At 39.5% G+C, this 26030-nt stretch overlaps 2 protein-coding genes across 4 annotated transcripts in view; both read right to left on the bottom strand.

The window, feature by feature from the left end:
- Window positions 1-14649, bottom strand: part of LOC138161617 (DNA topoisomerase 2-binding protein 1-like) — a 54890-nt gene extending 40241 nt beyond the window's left edge. The window contains exons 1-10 of one of the 3 annotated variants that reach the window (XM_069088364.1): window positions 14440-14649; window positions 13988-14077; window positions 13748-13882; window positions 13348-13491; window positions 12375-12556; window positions 11345-11541; window positions 9441-9620; window positions 8379-8548; window positions 2780-2943; window positions 2378-2622 (exon numbers count right to left, since the gene is read on the bottom strand). In XM_069088364.1, coding sequence (XP_068944465.1) covers window positions 2378-2622; window positions 2780-2943; window positions 8379-8548; window positions 9441-9620; window positions 11345-11541; window positions 12375-12556; window positions 13348-13491; window positions 13748-13882; window positions 13988-14071 — 1501 coding nt within the window. In that variant the 5' untranslated portion in view covers window positions 14072-14077; window positions 14440-14649. Of the gene's footprint in view, window positions 1-2377; window positions 2623-2779; window positions 2944-8378; window positions 8549-9440; window positions 9621-11344; window positions 11542-12374; window positions 12557-13347; window positions 13492-13747; window positions 13883-13987; window positions 14179-14439 lie in introns of those variants that run through there. The other 2 variants (XM_069088366.1, XM_069088365.1) reach the window with 2 other exon arrangements.
- LOC138161564 (DNA topoisomerase 2-binding protein 1-like) overlaps window positions 14243-26030 on the bottom strand; it is a 37937-nt gene continuing 26149 nt past the window's right edge. The window contains exons 13-14 of the mRNA XM_069088297.1: window positions 14862-14932; window positions 14243-14623 (exon numbers count right to left, since the gene is read on the bottom strand). Coding sequence (XP_068944398.1) covers window positions 14243-14623; window positions 14862-14932 — 452 coding nt within the window. The remainder of the gene's footprint in view (window positions 14624-14861; window positions 14933-26030) is intronic.

Here is a 26030-nt window from a genome sequence, read left to right as displayed (position 1 = left end):
AGAGAGAGAGAGAGAGAGAGAGAGAGAGAGAGAGAGAGAGAGAGAGAATTTAACAGGGTGATGGCTACATTAACTTAAGGGGTAAAAAAATACTCCGGAAATTATCTATTCCTTCAACATGGCACGGTGGAGAGAGAAACAGCCTTGGAATCAAGAAGAGCTGGGTTCAAGTCCCACCTCTGAATCTTACTGGATGTGTGACCCTGTACAAGTGACTTAACTTTAATAAGAACAGCTGGTGGCAGGAATTTCCTCAACAGGAGTTTTCTATACCAATGAAATCACAGGTCTGAACCACTAACAAAATCAACTGCAATACTGTTGAAATTCCTCCTTGTTTCACAATGACACTGGAATCTCTAAACATAGTAACTGATGCAAGTAACAGGGTCAAAAATTCTCAAAAGGGTCACTTATCAGAGTAAGGTGGGGCTGGAAAATGGTTAACTGGATCAACGGTAAATGACTAGAGACTATGTATCTTATAAAATATGGACATATTTTCTAAATTGCACTCAGTTAACAATGGAGAACAAAAGCATCAAATTCCTAATGAAATCACAATATCCATGAAAGCAACAAGTTACAAAAACTGTAGGAAGAAAAATAAGATTCTCCTCAGTTTGCAAGCTCCTCAGACAGGCACCATTCTTTTTTCATACCCTTAACAGTAAAACAGGATTTAGCACACTTCTGTGCCAGAGTAGGTACTGAAATATATATCACTTATAATGCATCTTTAAAATATGGCCTTCAAACTTCCCTAATGAATAATAATGATCATTTCCCTCTCTATGAAGATAGCTCCAGACCCATTCTCTAGTTTGACCCTCCCAGTCCCACATCTCAAAGTGGATGTCCTTGAGGCATCTCCAAGTCACTTTCCCCAAACCCACCCTTTCTATTTCTGTTGAGGATATCACTGCCCTCCCAATCATCCAGATTTGCTAGCCTGGAGTCCTCCTCCACTGGATTCTCCCTCAACTCCATATATATCTGATGAGGCCAATTCTTGTCATTTCCACTTCCACCACCTCCCTTGCATCCATCCCCTTCTCTCTCACAGTCACCACCTGAATGAATGCAGAAGCACATATTACATGCTTGTTTTAAGTACTGTGCTAAATGATGGGGATGCAAATACAAAAGTAAGACAGGTTTTGCTCTCAAGGAGCTTATATTTTGGTTGGGAGAGACAAAAGATAGAGAGGGATGGAGCCCAGGAAGAACAGTTTTTTTCTTCAAGTGTCTCCCTACTCAAATTCATGGCCAAAGTCTTCCTACAGCATAGATCAGACTGTGTTATCATCCTACTCAATAAATTTCAGTGACTCCCTTTCACCTCTAGGATCAGCTATAAAACTCCTACTGGGCATTTAAAGCTCTTTCCAAGCTGGCCTCTTTCTCCCTCCTCTAGTCTTATGACTCATTCCTTCCCTCCATGTACTCTATGGTCAAGCCAAACTAGTTTTCTTGTGCTTCTCATACATAATGCTCCACCTCCATGGCTATGTTCCAGCTGTCGAGTTTTCTGAAAACTTAAGACTAAGCGATACCTTCTGCACAAAACCAAACTGTTTCCCCACACAGTTATTTTTTTTTTATCTGCTTTGTGTACATCTATACGTATGCATGGCATCTTCCTCTTTCTTTAGAATCTAAGCTTCTGGACAGTGGGACTTGTTTAGCTTTTGTCTTTTTATCCCCAGCATTTAACACTGAGCAGATGCTTTGAAAATTCTTGTTGAAAGCAAGAGTTTGTCTTATATTTGTTACAAGGATTTTGTTTAATTGGGAGCAGGTGGGAGAGGAGAGAAAAAATAATTTTAAAAAATGCTTACTGATTATCTGGGGATTCAGAGGGATGGTGAGTTCATCAATAGGAATCTTTCACAGGACTTTCAAGAAGCAATTGTAGTCAAAATTAGAAACCTATGCATAGTGGCTGCTTGTTGCAGAGAACAGGGTTGTTTTCAAAAGTTGTTAACAAAACAAAACAAAAAAAGAAACCCATGTAAAAGCAGCTTTCAGTTTAGAAACCAAAACATCAACCCATACTACCTAAGGTTTTAATCTTACAGTTTTCAGGTTTTAGGTTTTAATCTGAAAAATTTATTGGATAGAGTACTGACAGAACTGAGAATGAGACTCGGATTTTAGCTGCAGCTTAAAAAAATCTTAAGTGTCCAAGTTTCACAATTTACAATGGAGAGGATAAAAACATCCTTCAATCTCACAGAGACATTTTAAAGACAAATAAGCTAAATAAAAATTAAAGCTGACGATTTTTTTTAACAAACAACAATATAACAAAAAATTTTGAAAATGGTTAAGAAAAAGTCATAATTCTCATAAAATCAATCTGACATATATTTACCTATCACATGATCATTCATATACTGGGAGAGTAAGTCTTCATCAGCTTGATGATGTTTCTCTGTGTCCACAAATTCTTTCTTAGAAAAACTGTTATTTCTTTTGGAAAGTGTTGATTTCATTTCTGGCTGATCTGAAACAGTTATCTCCACTGGCTGGTAATTCAAGTGGATATATGGCTCTTCAGAAAGCAGATAACCTTTACTAAAACACTCCAGCAGCCATTTTGGTCCCACTACATGAGGCCTATGAGAATAGCAAATATAGTCATGATCTATTATTTGAAGCATGAAGACCATTCTTTGCTCAATGATCTTCTACACAGAATTTCTAGTCATGTTTATAATTTACAATAAAACCATTATCAACACAGAAACTGATTTAAAGTATGAACAGTCCAAACCTGTGTGTTGATTTAGTCCAAAATTGTTTTAATTCATCATCATAATCTCCAACAATAACATGGGTCACTTCTTCATTAAGCTGATTAAAGCGAACTCCACCACCACAATTAATAAGTCTTCTTAGTTTATCTAACTTTTTACCACTAAAACCACAAAGGTATATCTGTACAGAAAGAATAAAAGAACACTTGTGTTAGACTAAAGTATATGGTACATTCATAATTCAACTCCCACATTGCCCCAAATATATATCTCATGTTGTGTCCATACCCTTGCTGTTGGATTGGCAAAACCTACTCCAGTTTGACCCACAGCACGACATGATAATGGCTCCCATTTACATAGAACTTTAAGGTATACAAACCATTTTCCTCACAGTAACTCTGTGAGGAAGGTTTGCACAAGGACTGATATAACATCCTCATTTTACAGTTGAAGAAACAGGAGGTTAAGTAATTTGTGTAGAATGACAGTTAGTTAAGTGTTAAGTGTCGGATCTATTACTCAGGTCTTTTGCCACCCTTTCCACTATGCTAAGTTGCCTCTTAAGTCAAAGCTATTTGTTGAACTCTGGTTCTCTTTGAGAACCTGATGTTCTTGCTAATTTAAAGTTTTATTTTTGGTAGCAAAAAAGAAACATTCCCTAGTCCATGCCATGCCCATTCCTTTCTCTTCATTATTGGTCACATCCTTTGCCTGTAATGCCCGCCCCACTTCTCTCCTCATTAAGCTCACCTTGTCCATCTTCTGAGATTCAGTTCAACTCCCCACCCCCATCTGAGCCCCTTCCCAGGAACATTGGTTTATGGTGATTTCTTCTTTTTCTCATGCCTTTTGTCTGTGCTACACTACTAAGACCTTGTTATATAGTCAACATATTCACAATGGAATTCATTCTCTGTCCCTGAATTCCACCCCTCTTACTAGCTCCCTTTTCCTACTGAGGACTCCACAACTCACCTAGGTCTGAACTCTTGGAGTCATCTTTGACTCTTACTCTCCCTCACCTCCATATCCATCAGTTGCCACATCCTGTCAATTCTGCCATCACAACATTCATTTATTTCTTGTTTTGTCTTTACTGATATAACCACAATCCTAGTCCACGTCTTTTTATCACAGACTGACTTGACTCCTCCCACCACCTAACTGGTCTCCTTTTTTCTAGGCCTTGCCCCCTCCAAACCAGTACCTACACAGCTGCCAAACATATTTCTACAGCATAGGTCTTTTTCACTTCACTCCTCAAGAAGCATCAGTGTTTCTCTAATACCTCTAGAACAAAATAAAAATTTAAGCTTCCTGAGGTCTAAGACTGTTTTTAATCATTCTTCACAATCCCTCCTGTCTTTTTTTCTTCAAATTTTGTTTCCACATCTTTCTCGAATCTAATTAATTTTTCCCTACTTCCTTTACCATATGAATTCTTCCCTTCATCTATCTCCCCTTTAACTAACTATAGATTTTTCTGAACAAATATAGGAAGGAGGCAAGGGAAGAGGTTGCTGGATGCATTGACAAATCAAAGGGGAGTATTCCCCTCAGTAAGTACAGATACAGAGACCCAAAAGAATAAGGTAAACAATGAATAATCCATTTAGAAGTCTTTTTTTTTTTTTAAAGCAATCGGGGTTAAATAACTTGCTCAAGGTTACACGGCCAATCTGGGTGTGGTGCTAAGTATCTGAGACCGGATTTGATCCCCAGGTCATCCTGACACTGGAGCCGGTGCTCTTACTCGCTGAGCCACCTGGCCACCCCTAAGCAATTGGGGTTAAGTAATTTGCTCAAGATTACACGGCCAGGTGTTTCTGGGTGGGTGCTAAGTGTCTGAGCCCGGATTTGATCCCCAGGTCATCCCGACACTGGAGCCAGTGCTCTTACTCGCTGTGCTACCTGGCCGCCCCTAGAAGTCTTATCTCATACAGTAGTTGGGGGGTGGGGTGGGAACCAGGGACAAATCTTTCAGTGCAGTTTTTTGGAATGGATGCTAGTTCAAGCCATTTTCAGGAGAGCACATTCTTGTAGAAACCCTCTTTCTTATGTCCATTCTCCTACAAAATTGATCTTGACAAAATCTGAAATTGTCATTCAATCCTTATACCCTTATTATCCTTACATATGTCCATGCTATTTCTTCTATTTTGTAACCCAAATATAGAAAAATGAACATTAGAGAATAATACTATTCCTTTTCTTCTACTTCCCCCCCAAGCTTCTAAGTCAATTTCCTCATTCTTGGTACCATATGTCAAACAACAAAATCTTGTATGATTTTCAAAATCTTTCCACCAAAGAGTTCCCCTGAGAACTTTCCAAACATCACAAACTATGAACTTTTTCCTCCCCAACAATCAGGCTATATACATAGGCTGTGTTTATCCCCCCATAAACTCCTTGTCCAGTGTTTTCTCAAACACCTAAAAGGTCTCTTCTATCTTTTATCAACAAACTTTTTGGAGTGTATGTCACATTTACTCATCTAAACCTAGACCCTATTCCACTCCACTTTCTCTTACTGCTTTGTACCACTATTTTCAGGAACCATTTTTCCTCTTACTGTTCAAATCCACTCCTCCCAAATATCTTTTACAGACCAAATCTTCTATTTCTTTGAAATACCACTTAGCTCTGGTCTCCTCTCTTCAACACCTCTTACTGCATCTGAATCCTATCTCACAACTTTCCTTCTCTCACCAAAAAACCCTCTAAGTCTTTGGGTACCACAGAACACACAGTATATTTTTCCATTAATAAAAAAAAAAAAAAATTCCACAGGCTACCTCCTTTTAAGAAAATTGTACTGAAATTCTTTTCCCTGAACTAAAGCTGTTTCTAATTTAGTTTCAGTAACAGAATAACAGCTAGGTCTTTATTCAGTTGTACCAATACATTAATTATTCTTACATCCTTTTGAGGCATGTAAGGACCTTATTTCAGACAGTCATATGTCCCTTAGACACACTTTATTACAAAAACTCTAATGTATCCCAACCTGTTTGCATCCTTATTTTGCAAATTTCCTTTCTCTTTATCTAATTGTTCCCATAAAATTTAGAAAGAATGTTCTATTACAGAGATTTAATCTTTCACATGAAACTAATATGGGATGACTACCCATTCAGATCAAAATATCAAGGTCTCACATACTTACGTTGCACTTTTATCTTTTACTGACTATTTATTTTGATCACAGAAATTTGCAATAGAAGGAAAAAGGCAGGGACATGCGTCATACCAAATATGACGGGATAAAATATCCTTGACTGTTGAATTCAGATGAGTCACAATTCTCCAACCATGCAGTATCATAGCCAGACTCAGGAATAATAAGGTGGAAAACATTCCTTTTCAAAGGAACACAATGGGGAAACTGAGCCAGAAGGATCCCATCTTAGATTAAGGTTAAGATTGTCTTCTGGGCTTTTTCCCCAGATGCAGACCTCCACCTGTTAACAGTACAGCATCATATTCCCTCTGTCTAACTTGTAGCATTTCTCTCAGTTACTGATTTAATACAGACATAAACCATACCTAAATTCAAATTTAAAACAAAATTAGTTATGGTCCCAAGAGCCTTTCACCTTAAATTTGCAAGTTTCTCTAATCACGTTTTAGAGCCAGTTACAGTTATTTTTATTCTCTTGGAGTCATACAGTTAATCAATTTTTAATGCCAAATAACAATATGTACTTTTAAATTATATAAATATACATTTTTAAGTTTAATATCCTTGGCCTTTTAAAAAGAAAATCCATAAATTCAGATACTTTCCTGACATTTCAGTTCACATTTTCCTGGGAACGTTTTACAGTGTGAAATCACCTGTTACAATCAGGTCAGTTTAAAATGTGCTGGGCCAATATTCTAACTGCTTCTTTTTGGCCTAGGCAAAAAGGAAGCTTAAGGAATTTGAATTCATGCTGATAAGTATGGTCAGCTTCCCCTCCTGGTAGACAGACACCCCTGGAGCTTGATAATTAATTGAACAGTAAAAATCATAATAATTAATATCTTTACCATAGCCAATGCCCATATTAGATTCAATACTCTGACCCCCCCAGTTCCATCCCAAAAAGTGGATGTGGACTTAATTCCTTCTACCTTTCTATAACTTTGTCTATTGGTTTTCAAATCAGGCTACAAATTCTCATTTTTAATCCCTTCTACTTAAAGCAAAATCAAATTTTCTCACAGCCTCTTTTCATGCTTAAAGCATCTGAAGCTGGCACAAGGATGGCCAGAACAATTTACAGGATAGGGGAGGGAATGGCTGAGAGCACATGAGCTCCCTGTTGCCCACCCCCATCTTTCTCCAAATCACAAATCTAGAAAAAACAAAACAGTGATCAACAATGTCAAACCGTGTCAAAGGCTACATAGAAGTCAAAGAGAATGATCACTGAGAAAAGGCCACTGATTTTGGCCTTCACTATCTCAAGGACCACAGCAGCCATTCCAAACCTTTTCCTTCCTTCTCCTACCTCTTGTGGCACCCTGTCCCCTCTCATATTCTCAGTTGAGGATCTTGCCTTCAACAAAAAGATTGGAATCATTCAACTAAGAAAGCTCCCACTTTTTACCTCCTCACTTTATTCACTTCCCCTACCTTCTCCTTTTTCCACTTTTTTTCCTTCCACAATCTGGTTTTTGAACATCATTCAACGGAAACGAATCTCTCACAAGATACCCATGATCTCCTGATTTCTGACCTGAATGGTCTTAATACTTATCCTTCTTGCCCTCTCTGTAGCCTGTCATTGCTGACCACCCTCTTCTCCTGGATACTTTATTTTCTGCAGGTTTTCACTACACTGCTCACTCTCCTAGTTTTCTTCTACCTGCATGACTACTTTTTCATCTCCTTCGCTGGCTCTTCACTCAGGTTATGTCTAATAATCACAGGTATTCTCCAAGTTCTGTCCTGGGCCCTCTTCACCCTCTAGACCTTTTCACTTGGTCATATCTTATTCACTCAATTATAATCTTTTTCAGATCTATTCATCCAATCCTAACTTCTCTTCTGACCTCCAAGCTAGAATCACCAATGCCTTATTAAATATCTTGAATTAGATGCTGCATAAAAAACTTAAATTTTACATGTTTAAACTTAAAACTCTACATGTCTAGTACATAACAGTATTTTTTCTACAAAACCCTCCCCTCATCCAAACTTGCCTGCTATTATGAATGGTTCCACCATCTTCCCTGCCACCTAGACTTCTCACTTGAATTCATCCCATACAACCAACGTGTTGCCAAGTACCATTCTTTCATCCCTCACATCCTTCCTCTTTTCTGCACTAAGAGAGCTGACAACTGATACCTTGTCATCTCCCATTTACAAGTACACCTATATCTTGTATGTAGGTTGTTATTTGCATGTTTTCTCCCCCATTAGACTATAAGCTCCTTGAGGGCAGGAACTGTGATTTTGTCTTACTTTGCATCCCTAGCACTTAGTGCAGTGCATGACGCATAGTAAGTGATTGATTATTAAATACTTGCTGTTTAGTTGACTCAAAAGTCACAAATACAAGGCTAATGAATATCAAAATTCACTAAATATCATAAGTGTTAATTAATTTACAGACATACCCGACAGCCATCTAGTAAATCCTCAGGTGCTTGAAATGCGCTGATATCCAGATTTTGTAGATTTTCAAGTACAGACCCCAATTTGTTGTTCATAACTGAGCTATGTGTTGACTCATTAATGCAACTTGAATTGATGTTAGATATGTGACTGACATCTGAAAGAGTACGACCTACATATCAAAATGTAATGAAGACAAGCATTCATAAATGAAGATAAATAAATCAGGTCCTCAATGATTATGTTTTCCCCCACTGAACTTGATTTTGCAATCGAAAAGGATTTATATTTTTCAATAAGATTCAGCATTTTAGCTAGAAGACAAAATATGAAAAGAAAAAAACTAAATGGGTTACACTACAGAAAGCTAATTTCATTTAAAAGACATTATTTAGAGTTCTCTCATGCCCTATAATAGAATTCACTCCCTTCCCCCCAAATCTGTCAAGTGCTAGGTTTAAGGGCTTAGAATATTTTGGAATTTAAAAAAAATTCCAACTTTTAAGATACAGCACTCTATCAAACTTAATAACAAATAGGGAGATAATACAAACTATAGCAATATACAGAAAATTAAACTATTATCAACTTCAACAAAGATTTGAGTTTGGTTTTTTTGGAGAGTTAATTGGGGTTAAATGACTTGCTCAAGGTCACACGGCTACTAAGTGTTATGTGTCTGAAGCTGGATTTGAACTCAGGTCCTACTGATTACAGGGCGGGTGCTCTATTCACTGTGCCACCTAGCCACCTCAAAGATTTCAGTTTTTAAAGAATTCATTGTTTATTTTTGTCAGCTGCTCAAGTTGATTTCCTCACCCTTTCCCTAGATCTACAGTGGTATAACAAACCTAGCCATCATACATCATAAAAAGAACTAAGACCTGAATAATTCTGATAAGACATTTTTTTTTTACTGTCCAATTATAAATGAAAGAATAATATATTCAATTTTCTAGTAAGAAACATCTCAACAAATACTAATAAAAACAAATCATTTCACTAAAATAAACTAATCAATACAGGGAAAAAATTACTTCACTAAGTTGTAGTTAGGAACTTACCACTAGCTTCACTGTTCTGGTCAGTAGGAGTAGAAGTACCCGGTCTGCTCTTTGCTTCTGATCTAGGCTCTATCTTATACTTGGCTTCATCTTGACAGAAGCCTTTCTCAATACTATGAAAAAACCACTGAACTGTCACACAGTGTACATTCCATCTCTTGGCACATTCATATTTTTGACCTACCATGTGCAATAAGAAAAAAAAAATTACAGTCTATTAAAAATTTCCTTTACAAAATTCTTTACGTTCTCAAGAATGGGGAAAAAAATCTAAATGAAACCACAATAATAAAAAATACGACACAGAGACAGTAATTTTAACACTGATAAGTAACTTTTTCAGGCATGTTTGGTTTGAATTCTAACTTTACAATGTACAAACATTTATATACACGAGAAAAAGTATATTTATGTCAAAGTGCAAAAGCATTAAAACCCAGTATTCAAAAAGCAGAATTATTCTAATATCAAGCTGATTCAAATGAAGATCAATTTTGTACATAACTGCTCTTTTCTCCAAGTATTTTCATTCTTTACTTATTCAGTGCACTAGATACCATGGACGCACAGAAAACAAGATCAAGTAGAAGAACAAACTGATCAAATTAGAATTCCACTTCTGGTGTTCTTGAATGACCTACAGCATTAGCAAACTGAATGATAATCCAATCACCATCTTTACACTGTACTCATTTCTGATTTAGCTTTACTGAATGAGCACATCTCTTCCACTGACACAGCTTAGCAACCACAAGCAAATAAAAAGGAAGCACAGCAGAAAGTCCTTCTCTCAAGTCTATTTATACAGATCCTGAAGAGCTCAGAAGACATTTACTGGAATGCCACGTACAGATCTTCATCTTGGTGAGAAGTCGCACAAGGAAAGAAAAGAGCATGGACTAGGAGTCTTAAGACACAGGACATATAGATTCAGGATCTGTGACCCTCACTCTCGGTGCTGGCCCCAGGCAAGTCATTTAACTTTTCTGAATCTCATCGTTCTCATGTCCAAAAAGTGGATAAGAATGCTTATATTATCTATCTGGGAGGACTGCCATGGTTAGGAAAAAGCTTTGTCAACTTTGATATGAATGTGAGAACCTATTTAGCAAATACTAGAGAGCCCAAGTTATCTCATCACATTTTTTTCAGATTCTTTGCTATCAATAGCACGTCCTCCACGAACTTCCTCTGGTCCCTGGCTCATCATTCTTGGGGAGAACCCATTCATTCAAAACAAGTAGCCTACCCAATCGTTCAGTGACTGGACTGACTCTTAAAGCAGAACAAGAATTGTCCAATTTAGTAAAGCAACCAGTGGCCCAGAATAACAGAAAATTAGCCAGTTTAGTGGGAAAAAAAACCCAACAACAAATAACTGTCTAGTAACACAGAACCATAATGGTAAAGGACTGAAAATAATACCTGATGATTTTTAATATCACTGGTGGCATGATAATGTATTACAAAGGAAACTTCCAAGCAAACCATGTACCCCATATGGTATTTTAACAAAGAAACAAACAAAAAAACATCATTTGTTGTCTAGCACTTTTCATTCATGTCTGATCCTTTGTCACCCCTTTTGGGGTTTTCTTGGCAAAGATACTGGAACAGTTTAGCATTTTCTTCTCCAGTTTATTTTACAGATAAGGAACCTGAGGCAAAAAGGGTTAATTGGTTTGCCCAGGGTCACACAGCTAGTAAGTGTCTGGGGCCGGATTTGAACTCAGGAAGATGAGTCTATCCACTGTGTCACCTAGCTGCTCACAAAGTATAGGTGGCTTTGAAATCAGGTATTCCTAACTTTAGGCCCAGCACTTTACACACTGTACCACCTAACTGCCCTCAATAGACATCAGCAGCAACAGTTATAGGGTTTACTTTCCTAAAAATATTTTTACCTTTTGGTTCATGAACAATGAGGTGTGTACATTCATTCATTTTCAGTTGTCCCATATATCGACCTCCATTCTCAACAGTGAGTCGCTGAACTGCCCTTCTATCCAAGCTACACAAACCAGTCACACAGATAGTACAGCCAAAAAACAAAGGGCATTTGAAATCTTCCATATTTATATCTGTTAATTGTGTCATACACCTGGGGAAAACCAAAATAGCAGAAGGAAAGCATTTGCTGTACAATAAAAATTAACAAAAACCCCTCCCTCAAAATCTGGGTTATGATAAATTTTACTTGTGCTAAAAGAAGTTCATATTTTATCCATCATTTGTCATAAAAGTGGACTGACTCAAAAAAATCTGAATCCAAATCTTCTTAAAAAAAAAAAGAAAAAAATTAGTTATGCTCTACAACCTGTCTCTAAATACATAATACAAAATTCCCAAATCTCAACCCAAAGTGCTTTTATCCAGAGTTTTAAGTCATAAGCTTCAATTTAAAAGCTTGAAATTACCCTCAAGTATCTCCCATTTGATGACTGCTGTGCAAATATTATTTTGTTAGGAATGCTATGGCTAATTCTGAAGGGCAATTTATGTTCAACGTAGCCTACTCCCTCTTTGGATCTGATATACATGTGGGCAATTCTGGGGATAGACTAATTCACAGCAAACTAAATGGGGAGGTAGCAGGGACCTCAGAGGTAATCTAACACAAACTCTTCATTTTCCTGATCTGGAATGGGGAGTCCCAGAGGGATGAACCAACTAACCCAACACGTCAATTAACAGAGGTGCTCTGATCCCAAACTCAACGCTCTTCCTACATCACACGCCTCCCACAGGCACTCATCATCATTCGGTGCCTAAGAAACCTTGACCCTTCTGGGTTTGGAAAAGAGAATGATGTTGAACTTGATTAAGTTCAAGTGATTAAGGAGAGAATACACGCGAAAAACTTTCTTCAGGGGACCTATGAGATTGGCTTACAGGATCTTATACATAATTTTTAAGTCATAATAAACAACTTACTTCTCCTGTGACTGCTTCCATAGCTCTTTTACCCAAGAAGGAAGCATAATAGGTTTCCCTAGATTTGCAGCCACTAAATATTTTTTGCTGCCAACTTCTCCAGCAATAAGGTGAGTTACTGATATACTCAAGTCTCTGCAAACTCGTCCACCCATCATTTGTACATATTTATGAACTTCTTTCTGGAGTGCCAAAGGAAGAGATAAGAAATATATTAATCTATTAACATCATCAATTTTCTAAAGCATCCACTATATTATGTCCACAACAAATTCAGATTCATTTAATCACTTCAGCTATGCTAAAGTATATCTTTAAGATGAGCAATTTACGCAAAATCTTGTGGAAATGAATGTTGAAAACTAAAAATAAATAAATTCTGGAAAAGCTTAAAATAAAGGCGAACAATTTACAAAGAAAAATGTAGTTCTTCAGATGGTTAATGGGTCAACTGAAAGACACTAAAAACATAAATTCACTTTTTTTTTTTTTTCATTTAAAACCCTAACTCCAAACAATTTTATAGAGAGCACTTAGAACAATATCATAAGGAGAGAAACAATGTTTTGGAATGAGGGCTCACAGCCACTTTGCTTCCACGGCTGGGGTAAGACCAAGCATCTACGATCTGAAGAAAGATGAAGAGGTTATCAGGGGCAGAAATTATGGAGTATGAAAGTGCAGTCCTGTGGCTGGAACAATTGAAGTTACTAATCTTTTGCATGATATTAACATGCAAGGTTTTGGTTATATTGCATTTACAATATTATTATAAAACATCATTGGTTAGGATGACTTGGCCTGGGTACAACTCAATTTGAAGTTCACCTTTTATACCTGTTATGTTGCTAGGTCATAAACCTCTACTCTGTGGCATGTGAAATAAAATTAAAAACGTTTCACAGTACAGATTAACCAACAAAATCATGTAAAAAGTAAATATGGATGTTATTATTCTACTAAAACATCTTACCCTTGTTTCTTTGTCAAGGCTTGTGCAAGAAATAGTTATATCTGCCATAATCATATTATAAACTGGATACTCTGCTTTTGGGACACATCGCTGGTGCTGCATACAAAACGTAACTACTTGTGGGCCAACAATTCTACAGCCAAGCTACAGAAGAGAAAACACAAGGTTTATGCTATTTAAATATAAAAAAAGATGATTCCCTTTCTGTAAACTATATTATTTGCCAGAATTCATACTTATTTCTTCAAACATCGTTTTTTCCGCGGTGTGAGTCCTCCCCAACTAAGACAAATCATGGATGTACTGATCCCCTACTTTACACAGCACACTCTATCTAAAGCTAGTCGAGTAAGAAATAACAGATGCTGGGATTAGGAAGAGAGTCCCCAGGGCCACAAACCTTCTTGAGATGATCGAAGACCACGCCACTAAACGGGTCACAGATATACAGGGACCTGTCATTTCTCTGGATGGTCAAGGCCTCTTCTTCCGTGACAGTCTGAAGGTACTCCTCCGACTGGAACTCTTTCATGGACTGTAGGAAAAGCCAAAAGAGCGTCTGCCGTAATTGTCCAGACTTAACGACCCAAGGCGACAACCCCCCCGCGAGTCACGGCCCAGCGGGGCGCCCCGCACTCACCCCGAGCGCCGTGAAAAAGAACTCCGAGCTGCCCGGCGCCTTCACGAACTTCACGTAGTACGGCTCCCGCTTGTTCTCCGACATGGCCACCTGAAACAACAAGGCGCCGTCACCTCCCGCGCCGCGGCTGGCCGGCCCGGGCGCCGCCGGACAGACCAGGGGCCCGGCCTGCGCAGGGGAAAGGGAGGGGGCGGGGCCGGCCCGGCCTCCCGGAAGCGCAGCGCGGGCCCCGGCGGCGCCACAGGGCGTTCGGCCTCAAGCCCAGCTCCGGCAGCCTCTGCCGGCAGAGCACGGAGCCCCGCCGGGCGGCGGGACGGGGGGGCCGCCGGACCAACGGCAGCTCCCCACCGCCCCGCCGCCGGCCTGGGTCCCCAGAGCCTCCGGCCCCGCCCCACTCGCCGCCGAGGCCGGAGCGGCCACACAACGGTCGCTCCCGACGCCGCCCGACTCACCACCCCGAGGCTCCGACGTCGTGAGGCGGCGGAGGCTGCAGTCCCGAGCGAGGCTCGGGACCGACGCCGCCTGAGGGAAACCCGAGCGCGCGCCGGGATGGGAGGGGGAGGGGGAGGAGGAGGAGCGGGCTAGGAGCCCCAGGACCGAGTTTCGCGCCAACGCGAGGGCTTCCTGTTCCGCCACCTGGCGGAAGTGACGCCACGGGGAGAATCACTCGGTCCTGGCTAGCTTAATTTCCCATCTACAGCCTGTGCGCGCTGCCCTGGGCGGAAACGGTGCGATTGACAGCTTCCGGGGAGTGTAAAGAGTCGGGGCTTGGGCTCTTCCCAGGGCTCCTCTTCTGCCTTGTCCTCCAGGGGCCTAATCTAGGAGTCTGGCCTAGCCGGCAGTGTAGGAAGCAGCCCCTGGGACCTGCAGTCACCGAGGCCTGAAGGGCCCGACGAGCCGCCCGGGGATCCGGACCCTGCCCTGCTGGCTGGGCCCTGTTGGCTCCTGCAGCCGAGGAACAAAGGCCGAGCCTGGAGCGCGGCCAGACTGGAGGCAGTGCCTGCGCAGGCGGCTCTGCCCTCCTTGTTCCTCGCTTCAGCTGTGGCCCAGGATCACCGCTAGTCCGTGCCTGAGGCTGGGACCTTTCTGGAACACCTCTTTCTCCCTTCCTTCCTTCCTTCCTTCCTTCCTTCCTTCCTTCCTTCCTTCCTTCCTTCCTTCCTTCCCTCCCTCCCTCCCTTCCTTCCCTCTTTTCGAAGGGGGGAGTGATGAGGGCGGTGATAGGTGTTACAGGGGATCCAAGCAATGACCAGAGTAAAAGTTTATTGTTATGCTTTACAGCAGGCAGGGGTTCTTAGGGAACCTGCAAACTTAAAGAAGTCATAGGTATAGTTTTTAAGGAGTCACAACAGTAAATCAGATGTCAACTATGCTAACTAGGTGAGTAAGGGTGGGATTAGCGAGGAGTTAAGGGGTGGTCAGTGCTTAAAGGAACATGCACTTTTAATGTCAACTGCGCAACCGTATTGCCCATAATTCACTGGGAAATAGCCCAAGGCGGGGATATATGGAAATGTGGTTAAGTTGGCTAGTGGTCAGGACTGACTGATAAGTGCCTAGTCTGCCACCCAACAGTGTCATGTTTGACAAGATGGATGTTGGGAACCAAGGCTAAGGGGGATTCAGGATGTTCCTAATTGGCTGAGGAGTTAACTTAGAGACAGTGCATTGAAGGATTCATAGGTGCAGCTGGCCATTATACTAGAGGGAGATAAACAGTTCATGAATTGTTGCTAGGCAGAGTGCTGGCAGGGGGAAGGGGCAGAGCTAATGCTCTGAGGCTTGGGGGTCGGGGATGTGATTTTACAAACTGATAGTACAAACATAGATCCCAAGTACCCCATCAGGGAGGGCAGGGCAATTGGGGTTAAGTGACTTGCCCAAGGTCACATGACTAGTAAGTGTTAAGTGTCTGAGGGGGGATTTGACTCCAGGACTTTGCAGGACCACACCTAGGAGCTTAAGGCACGCCTACCAGTTTGGGATCTAGTGGCATATGAGGAGAGGTCTGGGAAGTGATGGAGACATACTCCAAACCAGGGACATGGTGACATCGAGGGGGCAGGCCAGCATGAGACTTAGGGAGTTTCTAGTTGCATCCAAGGGAAAAAAGAAACTAAGAATTTATAGATGCCAGAAAGGGAAAGGGAGGTACTATTTCAAAGCTATGTAAAGCTTTACACAAAGACAGTGTAAGAAATTCATACAGAAATGTTGTCAGATTTATAGTAGACTAAAGAAGGAGGATTACGTGGCAAAAGATAACAAAAAGGTAATTACTTCAAGTCAAGCTGTAAGTTGATCAACAAACACTGAGTAGTTTAGAAGTTACAACTAGCAAATGATTATCTTAAGACTTGAGCCAGAAAATCTTTTTATCTCTACCCAGTTAATTGTCTTGCATTAAGTAATTCAGAGTCTCAGCTAAATCCCAAAGTATAAGAAAAACTCCAGCCAGATTTTCCTTATAAATAAAATGGTCATGCTGAAGCCAAATAAGAAAATTAAGCTTTCCATGAAGGGAACCTACAATCTAGTAGGGGGCTGGGACTTAAGATTTAAAAAGATATACAATTAGATTTAGTGGTTAGTTTTAACACCTAAGTGGTGCAGTGGATAGGGCACAGTACTTGGAATCAAGAAGACAGAATTAGAATCTTGCCTCAGACACTGTTGCAAGTCACTTAACCTTTACATACCCAAGTTTCCTTCTCTGTAAAATGGGGAAGAAAACAGGACCTACTTCACAGGGTTGTTGTGAACCTAATGTAACTATGTAATATATATATATATATCACTATAAATGCCAGCTATTATTAGCAATAGCAGCAGGGACAGTGGAGAGAAATCTTTAGATATAGCTTGCCCACAACACCTCCTTGACAAAGATCTAAAATATGCACCAAACCTAATTCTGATCAAGAAAGCAAAAAAAGTCATACTCAGTCATTTTTTTTTCCAGTCCAGAGTAGCTCTGGGAGACAGATTTCTGGATACTAAGGATAAAGTCTGCCATAAGCTTACGTAAAGGAACATCCCAACACCTAGGGACTAAAAGAGGGGAAGACAGGACACCAGGGCAAGAAGCACTGGAAGAAAAAAGAAATACTAGGAGATCCCTTAGCAAACTCTGGGTGAACTGGCATCCACTACCCAGTTCAGGGTGATGTAGGGTAGACAGAGAGTTATAAGCATGGGCCCTCATTTTTCTGAACCTGCGTAGCTTCCCAGAAGGCCAGTAGTTCCTGAGTTAAGCAAAAGTCTACTGAAAATCTCATTCAGAAACAGGGCAGTAGATAACAAACCTGAGTGAGGATTTTGCAGAGCTTAGATATGGAGGGCAGTGAACAGATCAACCCTTGGGTCACACCATTGTGGGGATATTGAAAACTTGCAGCCCCCAGCTGGAACTGTGAAATCAGCAGAAGGGTGTGAGAGGATAGAAACTCAGGCTAGACATCCTCTCTACAAGTGTGCAGGGCTCAGCACTAATATAAAGTCAAGAGTAAAGAAGTATAGGCTGGAAGAATGAGCTAACAAACAAAAACATCCAACCACCAAGAACTATTATGGTGACAGGCAAGCTTGAGATACAAACACAAGAGAGAATGACTCCAGAACATTTAAAAGCAAAGCCTTGAAAGAAGATTTAGGTGGGCTACAATTAAAAAAAAAATCCTAGAAGAATTAAAGCAAATGTGAGAAGATCAAAACTTATTTTTAAAAACCAAAGAGGGAGATTCTGGGAAGATGGCAGAATAAGGCAGGAAATTACCTGGCTCTCCTAAATCGCCCCACAAACAATATAAAGCAGTGCCTCAGAGTGAACTTTTGAGTGGCAGAAATAATTTAAAGTCTGGTAAAGCAGTTGTCCACCTAAGACAACTTCAGAGGATGTGAGGAAAGATCTCATCGTCTCCTGGGGTCTTTGACGTATTTTGTAGTGCAAAATACCTCTGGGCAGATATTGCTGAATCCACAAACAAGCTGTGGGGACAGCTGTGTCCCAGTGGTATCCTCAGCTTCAGGAACTTTCATCCCACAAATAGCAGTTAGGCTTGGACATTGGGTCAGGGGAAGATTGCAGGGCCCTCTGCTGGTGCTGGATGCCAGGCCCAGGTGCACTGATCTGATACATTCTAGGGCTGTGGCTGTGGGGCAAGAAGGAATCAGTACATACTGGGTAAGTGTGGTCACAGAGGGAAAGGGCCCTGTTGACTGTGGGCATTTGTGGAGTCCCTGGTTTTGGTTTCAGTGCAGAGGGGTGAGGTGAAGCTTACAGCTGCAGGAGGGACCACAGGGAGCAAGAGCATTTGAGGTGTCAGCATGTCAGGAGGACCTGATTGTGGCTCAGGGGCTGAGAGGAATATCTGAAGTTAAGGTCCTGGATAGAGCTAGAAAAAAAATAGCACAAAAACCTGAGATATCCCCGACACCTTGAGACTAGAGCCTGATTTTAACACAAATGAACACACAAGAAATTTAAAAAATATAAAAGAAAGAACCCAACCATACATAGTTATTATGGTGATAGAGAAGATCAAGGTTCAAACACAGAAGATAGTGAAGTAAAAACAGCTACTTCAGTCTCAAAAGAAAAAAAGCAAAATGGTCACAAACCCAAAAAGTTTTTGAAAGAGTTTAAAAATCAAGTAAGGACAGTTTGAGGAAAAATTAGGGAAAAAATAAGAGTAATACAAGAAAATTATAAAAAATTCAACCAATTGGAAAAAAAGATTTAAAAATTTACGGAAGAAAATAACTTTAAAAATTAAAATTGGGGGGCGGCCAGGTAGCACAGCGAGTAAGAGTACCGGCTCCAGTGTTGGGACGACCTGGAGATCGCATCCCGGGCTCAGACACTCAGCACCACACCAAGAAATAACTGGCGGTGTAACCTTGAGCAAGTTACTTAACCCTGATTGCTTAAAAAAAAAAATTAAAATTGGGCAAAGGGAAATCAATGACTTCATAAGTGTAATAAGAATGTAAATTTTAAAGATCTTCCCTGCCCCTAGGCTAATGTGCACCTGAAGCCTGGGGTGGGGGAGGCTTGTTTTTCAGTAGATACTTCTTGATTGGTCAGTGAGTCAATAAGGTTGTTACATTCTCTGAGCCAGGAGAAGGCTATATAAGCCCTGATGTGTAACTTTGGTTTGGGACTCACTTTGAGAAGTGTTCTGTGATTTGATCTGAATTCTGGGAAGCCGTTGTTGAGAGTCCCCCGGCTTTGAAAAACCCAGAATGTGGAAACCCAGATGTTGACTGGGTATGGATGTAATGGTTGGACAGTTTGGAAATCTGTCTACTTGATGTTTCTGTCTTGATAATTATGCCTGTATACTTTGAGGTTCAGGGTGCTGACCTTTTCTCCTGAACAAGGTAAACGATATATGTCTGACTGATTAAAGTAAGCTTGTTAACCCATTTTGAGTTGCTTTCCTTTAATAAAGCAGATCCAAGAACCTGTGCTAGCAGCCACCCTGGGAACGCTGGGGTGTTGCTGCTACAATAAGACACCAAGAAAAAATTAAAAGAATGAAAAAATAGAAGAGAATGTAAAACATCTCATTAGAAAAACAGCTGACTTGGAGAATAGATCAAAGATCTATTATAAATTATCTAATATAAGAATTATTGTACTACTTGAAAATTATGATCAGAAAAAGTCTAGCTATAATACTTCAAGAGATTAAGGATAATTGCCCATAAGTTTTAAAATGAGAGGGTAAAATAGAAACAGAAAAAATCTACCTATCACCACCTGAAAGATCCCAAGATGAAAACTCACAGCTATATCATAGCTAAGTTTTGAAGCTCCCAAGTGAAGGAGAAAGTACAAACAACTAGAAAAAGATCTAAATAACTATGGAGCTACATTCAGGATAACACAAGACTGAGCAGTTTCTAAAAGACTGAAAGTCATGGAGTAATATATTCTGAAGAGAAAAGGAGCTGGGCTTGCAACCAAGAATAACTTACCAGTAAAGCTGTGTTATCCTGAATGGGAAAAAAAAAATGGACATTTAATGAACAAAAGGGCTTTCAGGTATTTGTGAAGAAAAGATCAGAACTAAATAGAAAATGTGACCTACCTACTAAATTCAGGAGAAGGTAAGACATTGAAGACCAATTATAAAAGACTTAAGGTCAAAATCTTTACTTCTTATATGGGAAAACATCTGTAACTCTAAGAATGTTATTTGAGTAGAAAGATTTCAGAAAAACCTAGAAAGACTTACATGAAATGATGCAAAGTGAAGTGAGAAGAACCAGGAGAATGTTGTACACAGTAACAACCATACTATAGGATGATCAACTGTGAATGATTTAGCTATTCTCAGCAATATAATCATCCAAAACAATTCAAAACAACTCATGATGAAAAAATGCTATCCACCCCCAGGGGAAAAAGAAAAACAAAATGGATGCAGATTGAAGCATAATATTTTTCACTTTCTGTATTTTTTTTTTTTACCATTTGTGTCTGTCTTCTTTGATACCATGACTAATACATAACAAATTACTGTTTCAGTGAGGAGGGAGGGGAGTGAGGGAGAAAATTTGGGACTCAAAATGAATGTTAAAAGTTGTTTTTACATGTAACTGGGGGAAAAGAAAATAATTTTTCACTTGCAAAGATTTATTGCAGATAAAATAATTTCACAAAAAATTCACAGAATAGACCAGCTTTCCTACTTATACTGCAACATATATTTAATTTATTTTTTTGCAAAGAATTTGTGTAGGAGTGATGTTTCTATTTCTTTTTTAGTATTTTTTCTTTCCCGTTACATGTAGAAACAATTTTTAATAGTCATCTTCAAAACTCCTGAGTCCCAAATTCTCTTCCTTCTTCCCCAACTCCCCACATTAAGAAGGTAAGCAGTTTGATATAGGTTATATATGTGTAGTCATGCAAAACACATCCATAATAGTCATGTTGTGAAAGAAAACAAAGACCCTCAAAAATTTTTTTAAAAGCATTCTTTGATCTGTATTCAGACTCCATCAATTCTTTCTCTGGGGATGGATAGCATTTTTCATCATAAGCCCTTCAGAATTGTCTTGGATCATTGTGTTGCTGAGAATAACTAAGTCATTCACAGCTGATCTGTTACTTTGTATACAGTACATTTCACTTTGCATCGACCCATTAAAGCCTTTCCAGGTTTTTCTGAGAGCATCCTGCTTATCATTTCTTATAGTACAATAGTATTCCATCATAATCACATACCACAACTTGTTCAGCCATTCCACAGTTGATGGGCATCCCCTCAATTTCTAATTCTTTGCCCCCAGAAAAGAACTGCTATAAATATTTTTGTACATATAGGTCCTTATTGTTTTTTCTCTTTTGGGATACAGACTTAGTAGTGGTATTGCCAAGTCAAAGGGTATGTATGGTTTTATAGCCCTTTGGGCATAGTTCCAAATTGCTCTTCATAATAGTTGAATCAGTTCACAACTCCACCAATGGTGCAATATCTAATTTTCCCCACATCCCTTCCAACATTTGTCATTTATCTTTTCTGTCCTATTATCCAATCTAATAGGTATGAGGTAGTATCTCGGAATTGTTTTAATTTGCATTTCTCCAATCAATAGAATGTTAGAGTATCTTTCATATGGCTATAGATGGCTTTGATTACATCATCTGAAAACCAGTCATTTCTTTTCATCATTTATCAATTGAAGAATGGCTCTTATTTTTATAAATATGACTCAGTTCTCTGTATGTATGATAAATGAGGCCTTTATCAGAGGAGCTTGCTTCAAATTTTTTTCATGGTTACTACTGCTAACTGCATTTCCCTCTATCCTATCCCCTATTTTGTTCTCTTTCTCTTTTCACCCTGTCTCTTCCTCAAATGTATTGCTTCTGACTACTGCTTCCCCCAATCTGCCCTCCCTTCTATCACTCCTCCCCTTCTTTTACTTTTCTGTATGGCAAAATAGATTTCTATACTCGAGTGTGTATGTTTCTCCCTCTTTGAGTAACTCACTCACTCCCCCTCACCTTCCCTTCCCACTGTAAAAACTTTTTCTTGCCTCTTTTATCTGATAATTCACCCCCATTCTACCTCTCCTTTCTCCCAGTTCATTCCTCTCTCATCCCTTAATTTTTTGGGATATCATCCCTTTATATTCAATTCACACTGTGCTCTCTTTGTCTCTCTATATTTACACACCTTCTAACTACCCTAATAATGAGAAAGGTCTTGTGAGTTACAAATATCATCTTCCCATGTAGGAATGTAAACAATCCAATCACACTAAGTCCCTTATGATTTCCCTTTCCAGTTTTTTTTTTTGTGTTTCTCTTGAGTCTTATATTTGAAAGTCAAATTTTTTCTTTTTTTTTCTTAAAGCAATCGGGGTTAAGTAACTTGCTCAAGGTTACACGGCCAGTTATTTCTGGATGTGGTGCTAAGTATCTGAGCCCGGATTTGATCCCCAGGTCATCCCGACACTGGAGCCAGTGCTCTTACTTGCTGAGCCACCTGGCCACCCCTAAGCAATCGGGGTTAAGTAACTTGCTCAAGGTTACATGGCCAGTTATTTCTGGGTGCGGTGCTAAGTATCTGAGCTCGGATTTGATCCCCAGGTCATCCCAACACTGGAGCCAGTGCTCTAACTCACTGTGCCGCCCCAAAGTCAAATTTTCTATTCAGCTTTGGTCTTTTCATCAAGAGTGTTTAAAAGTCCTCTATCTCATTGAATATTTTTTTCTCTGAAGGATTATACCCAGTTTGTCTGGGTAGGTGATTCTTGTTTATAATCCTAGCTTGTCTGCCCTCCCAAATATCATATTCTGAGCCCTCTGATCCTTTAATGTAGAAACTGCTAAATCTTGTGTTATGCTGACTTGGCTCCACCATACTTGAATTGTTTCTTTCTGGCTGATTGCAATATTCTTTCCTTGACCTGGAAGCCCTGGAATTTAGCTATAATATTCCTGGAAGCTTTCATTTTGGGATCTCTTTCAGGAGACGATCAGTGGATTTCTTTAATTTCTATTTTACCCTCTGGTTCTGCATATTTTTTTTTATGTCTCCTTTACTAAGCCGTTGACTTTTCGTGATTTTCTTGCATTGCTCTCATTTCTTTTTCCTCCACCTCTTACTTTAAAAATTTTTTTTTGAGTTCTTCTATGGCCTGCTCCCAATTCATATTCTTCTTGGAGGCTTTGGATGTAGCTTTGACTTGTCAACATAGTAACTTTCTATGGTCAAGAATATTTTTGTTGTTTGCTCATTTTCCCCAGACTGTTACTTGACTTTTTATCAAAGTAGGGCTTTTCTCCTAGGGTGGAGTGCACCCTGTCCCAAGCTTCAGGAGTATTGTGCGGGTGTTTTCAGAGGTCTTTCTAGGGACCTGTAAGTTTTCAGTTCTTCTAAGGTGGTATGATGTAAGGAGAGGTGTTTACTCCTCTCCTGACCTGTGCTCTAGTCTATGAGTGCGCACAAGCATTCCTTTCTGCCCTGGAACCGTGAGGAGGGTCCCTCCTTCCACTTTGGTCCCAAGCTCTGCTATAGTATATACTAGTGCTCTTCCTCACTGTGGGACTGTCACCCAGGACTGTGACACACATCTGAGTATGGACAAAGCAAGAGTGCTGCCTCAATGCTAGCAAAAACTCCTTTAATCCCCTTGCGAGCCATTGTTTGACCTCCTATCTGTGGGCTCAGAGCTCCGGAAGCAGTTGCTGTTGCTATGGCTATGGTTTGCTATGCACTGGGCCTGTGCTCCTCTCTCACTCTGGTGCAAGAGACCTTTCCTGCCAATCTTCCAAGTTGTCTTGGGCTGGAAATTTGTTTTCATTGTCTTTTTATGGATTCTACTGCTCTAGGATTTGTTTAGAGTTTTTTTTAAAGGTATCTGGAAGAACTCAAGTCAAGTCATAGATCCACTCTCCAAAAATTAAAAAAAATATATTTAAAAAAAGTAATGTTATTACTTAGGTAATTTGAAAGAGCATATACGTAGATAGAAGGCTTGAGGTTGAGTATGATGGGATGATGCTAAAAAATAAAACTGGGTAGGGAGAGGTAAAATGGAGCAAGTATCTCATAAATGAGGAATTTCTATAGTGGAAGCAGAAGTGAGGTGAAGGGCTGATGTGCTAGAACCTTATTCTCATCAGAATTGGGTTAAAGAGGAAATAACATCTAAGAGGATAAATCTGAACTTACAAAGGGTAGCAAGGGAATAGGACAAGGGAGGGATTCTTAGCGGGGGTATGGATTAGGGAGGCAGTGATCAGAGGTCATTTAGACATGAGAAGGGACATGGAAGGAGAGAAGGATAAATGGTTACAAAAATAGGACACAAGTGCACCGGTCATTATAACTGTGAATGGGATGAATTTACCCACAAAATAGAAAGAGAGCAGAATGGATTAAAAACCACAAGCTGACGATATGCTATTTATAAGAAACACAATTTAAAATGAGAGCTATACATGGAGTAAAAGTAGAAGGGCTGGAGTAGGATATATGATGATTCAGCTGATGCAAAAAAATAATAGCAGCCATGATCTCAGAAAAAGAGACTGAATTAAAAGAGATAAAAAGGGAAACTACATTGTGGTAAAGGTGCCATAGATAATGAAGTAATATCAATGCTAGACCCATATACACAAAATGCTATAGAATTCAAAATTTTAAAGGAAAAGCTTAATGAATTATAGATGGAAATAGTAAAACTATTAATAGTGGGGGGACTTCAATCTTCCCCTCTCAGAACTACGTAAATTAAAAAAAAGTCAAAAGAGATGAATCTTGGATAAGCTAAATATGATAGTTATCTGGAAAGAATGGAATGGGAATATAAAAGAATATACCTTTTGCTCAGTACTTTTATAAAAATTGACCAATTAGGGAATAACAATTTTATAGTTGAATGCAGAGAAGAAATATTAAATGCATCCTCTTTTCAGACGATAATGCAGTAAGAATTATATTTAATAAGGGACAATGGAAACAGATAAAAAATAACTGGAGACTAAATAACCTAATCTGAAACAATCACTGGGCTAAAAAACACATCATAGAAACAATAATTTTGTTAAAGAGAATGATGATAATGAAACAACATATCACAACCTATGGGATGAAGCAAAAGCAGTAATCAGAGGAAAATTTGTATCTCGAAATGCTTACATCAATAAAACAGAAAAACAGGAGATGAATGGATTTTTCAATTAAAAAACTAGAAAAAACAATAAGCTTACAATCTGATGGAGTCAACAAATATGCATAAGCTATACACAGGAAAAATAGAAATTCTAATAAAGGTACTGGAATTGAGGGATTGGAAAAGGCTTCCTGAAGATGTGATTTTAGTTGGAATTTGAAGGAAGCCAGGATACAGAGATGAAGTAGAGTATTTCAGGAACAGAGTAACAGCCAGAGAAAGTGCCTATAGCCAAGATAAAAGAATTTTCAGAAATAGCAAGGAAGCCAGTATCACTGAATCAGAGTACATGGGAAGGACTAAGGTTTAAGAAGACTGGAAAGGTAGGAGGGAGCTAGGTTTGAATGAAAGGGCTTCCTGAAGGTGATAAGGGAGAAACAGGAGTAGGGGAGTGACACACAGTTGGACCTTTAGCTTTAGGAAAATCACTTTGGTAGCTAGATGGGAGGATTTACATCCAAAACAATGTAATAAATGAAATTAAATGAAACTTTATTCAGTCCACATTTAAATACAGTTAAAGCGAATACAGTTTAAAATCCAGTAGAATGGTACATCTAGCTTCTTGTAGCCAACTGTTGTTATGGTTCCTCACTGAAATGAATTTCATATTACTACAGGGATGGAAAAGGTAGAGACATTTCCAAAATGCCTCATCTGAAAACCCACAGACCACAGGAATAATGCAGCAGGGAGCGGTGGCAATAATTTTGGTAACTTGGGACACTGTCCAGGTGATAAATGTTTGCCATCACCATCATTCAGGGACAAGTACTCTTGAAAAGTGGGAAGGAAAAAAAAGCACGAGAGTTATAAGGTGAAAAACAGTTGTATATTAATGTTT

Source organism: Petaurus breviceps, unplaced genomic scaffold (assembly GCF_028583685.1).
Source record: "Petaurus breviceps papuanus isolate PSGF00001 unplaced genomic scaffold, PetGlider_PUasm1.0 185, whole genome shotgun sequence".
Classification (NCBI taxonomy): domain Eukaryota; kingdom Metazoa; phylum Chordata; class Mammalia; order Diprotodontia; family Petauridae; genus Petaurus; species Petaurus breviceps.
This window is presented reverse-complemented; position numbering and strand designations above follow the sequence as displayed.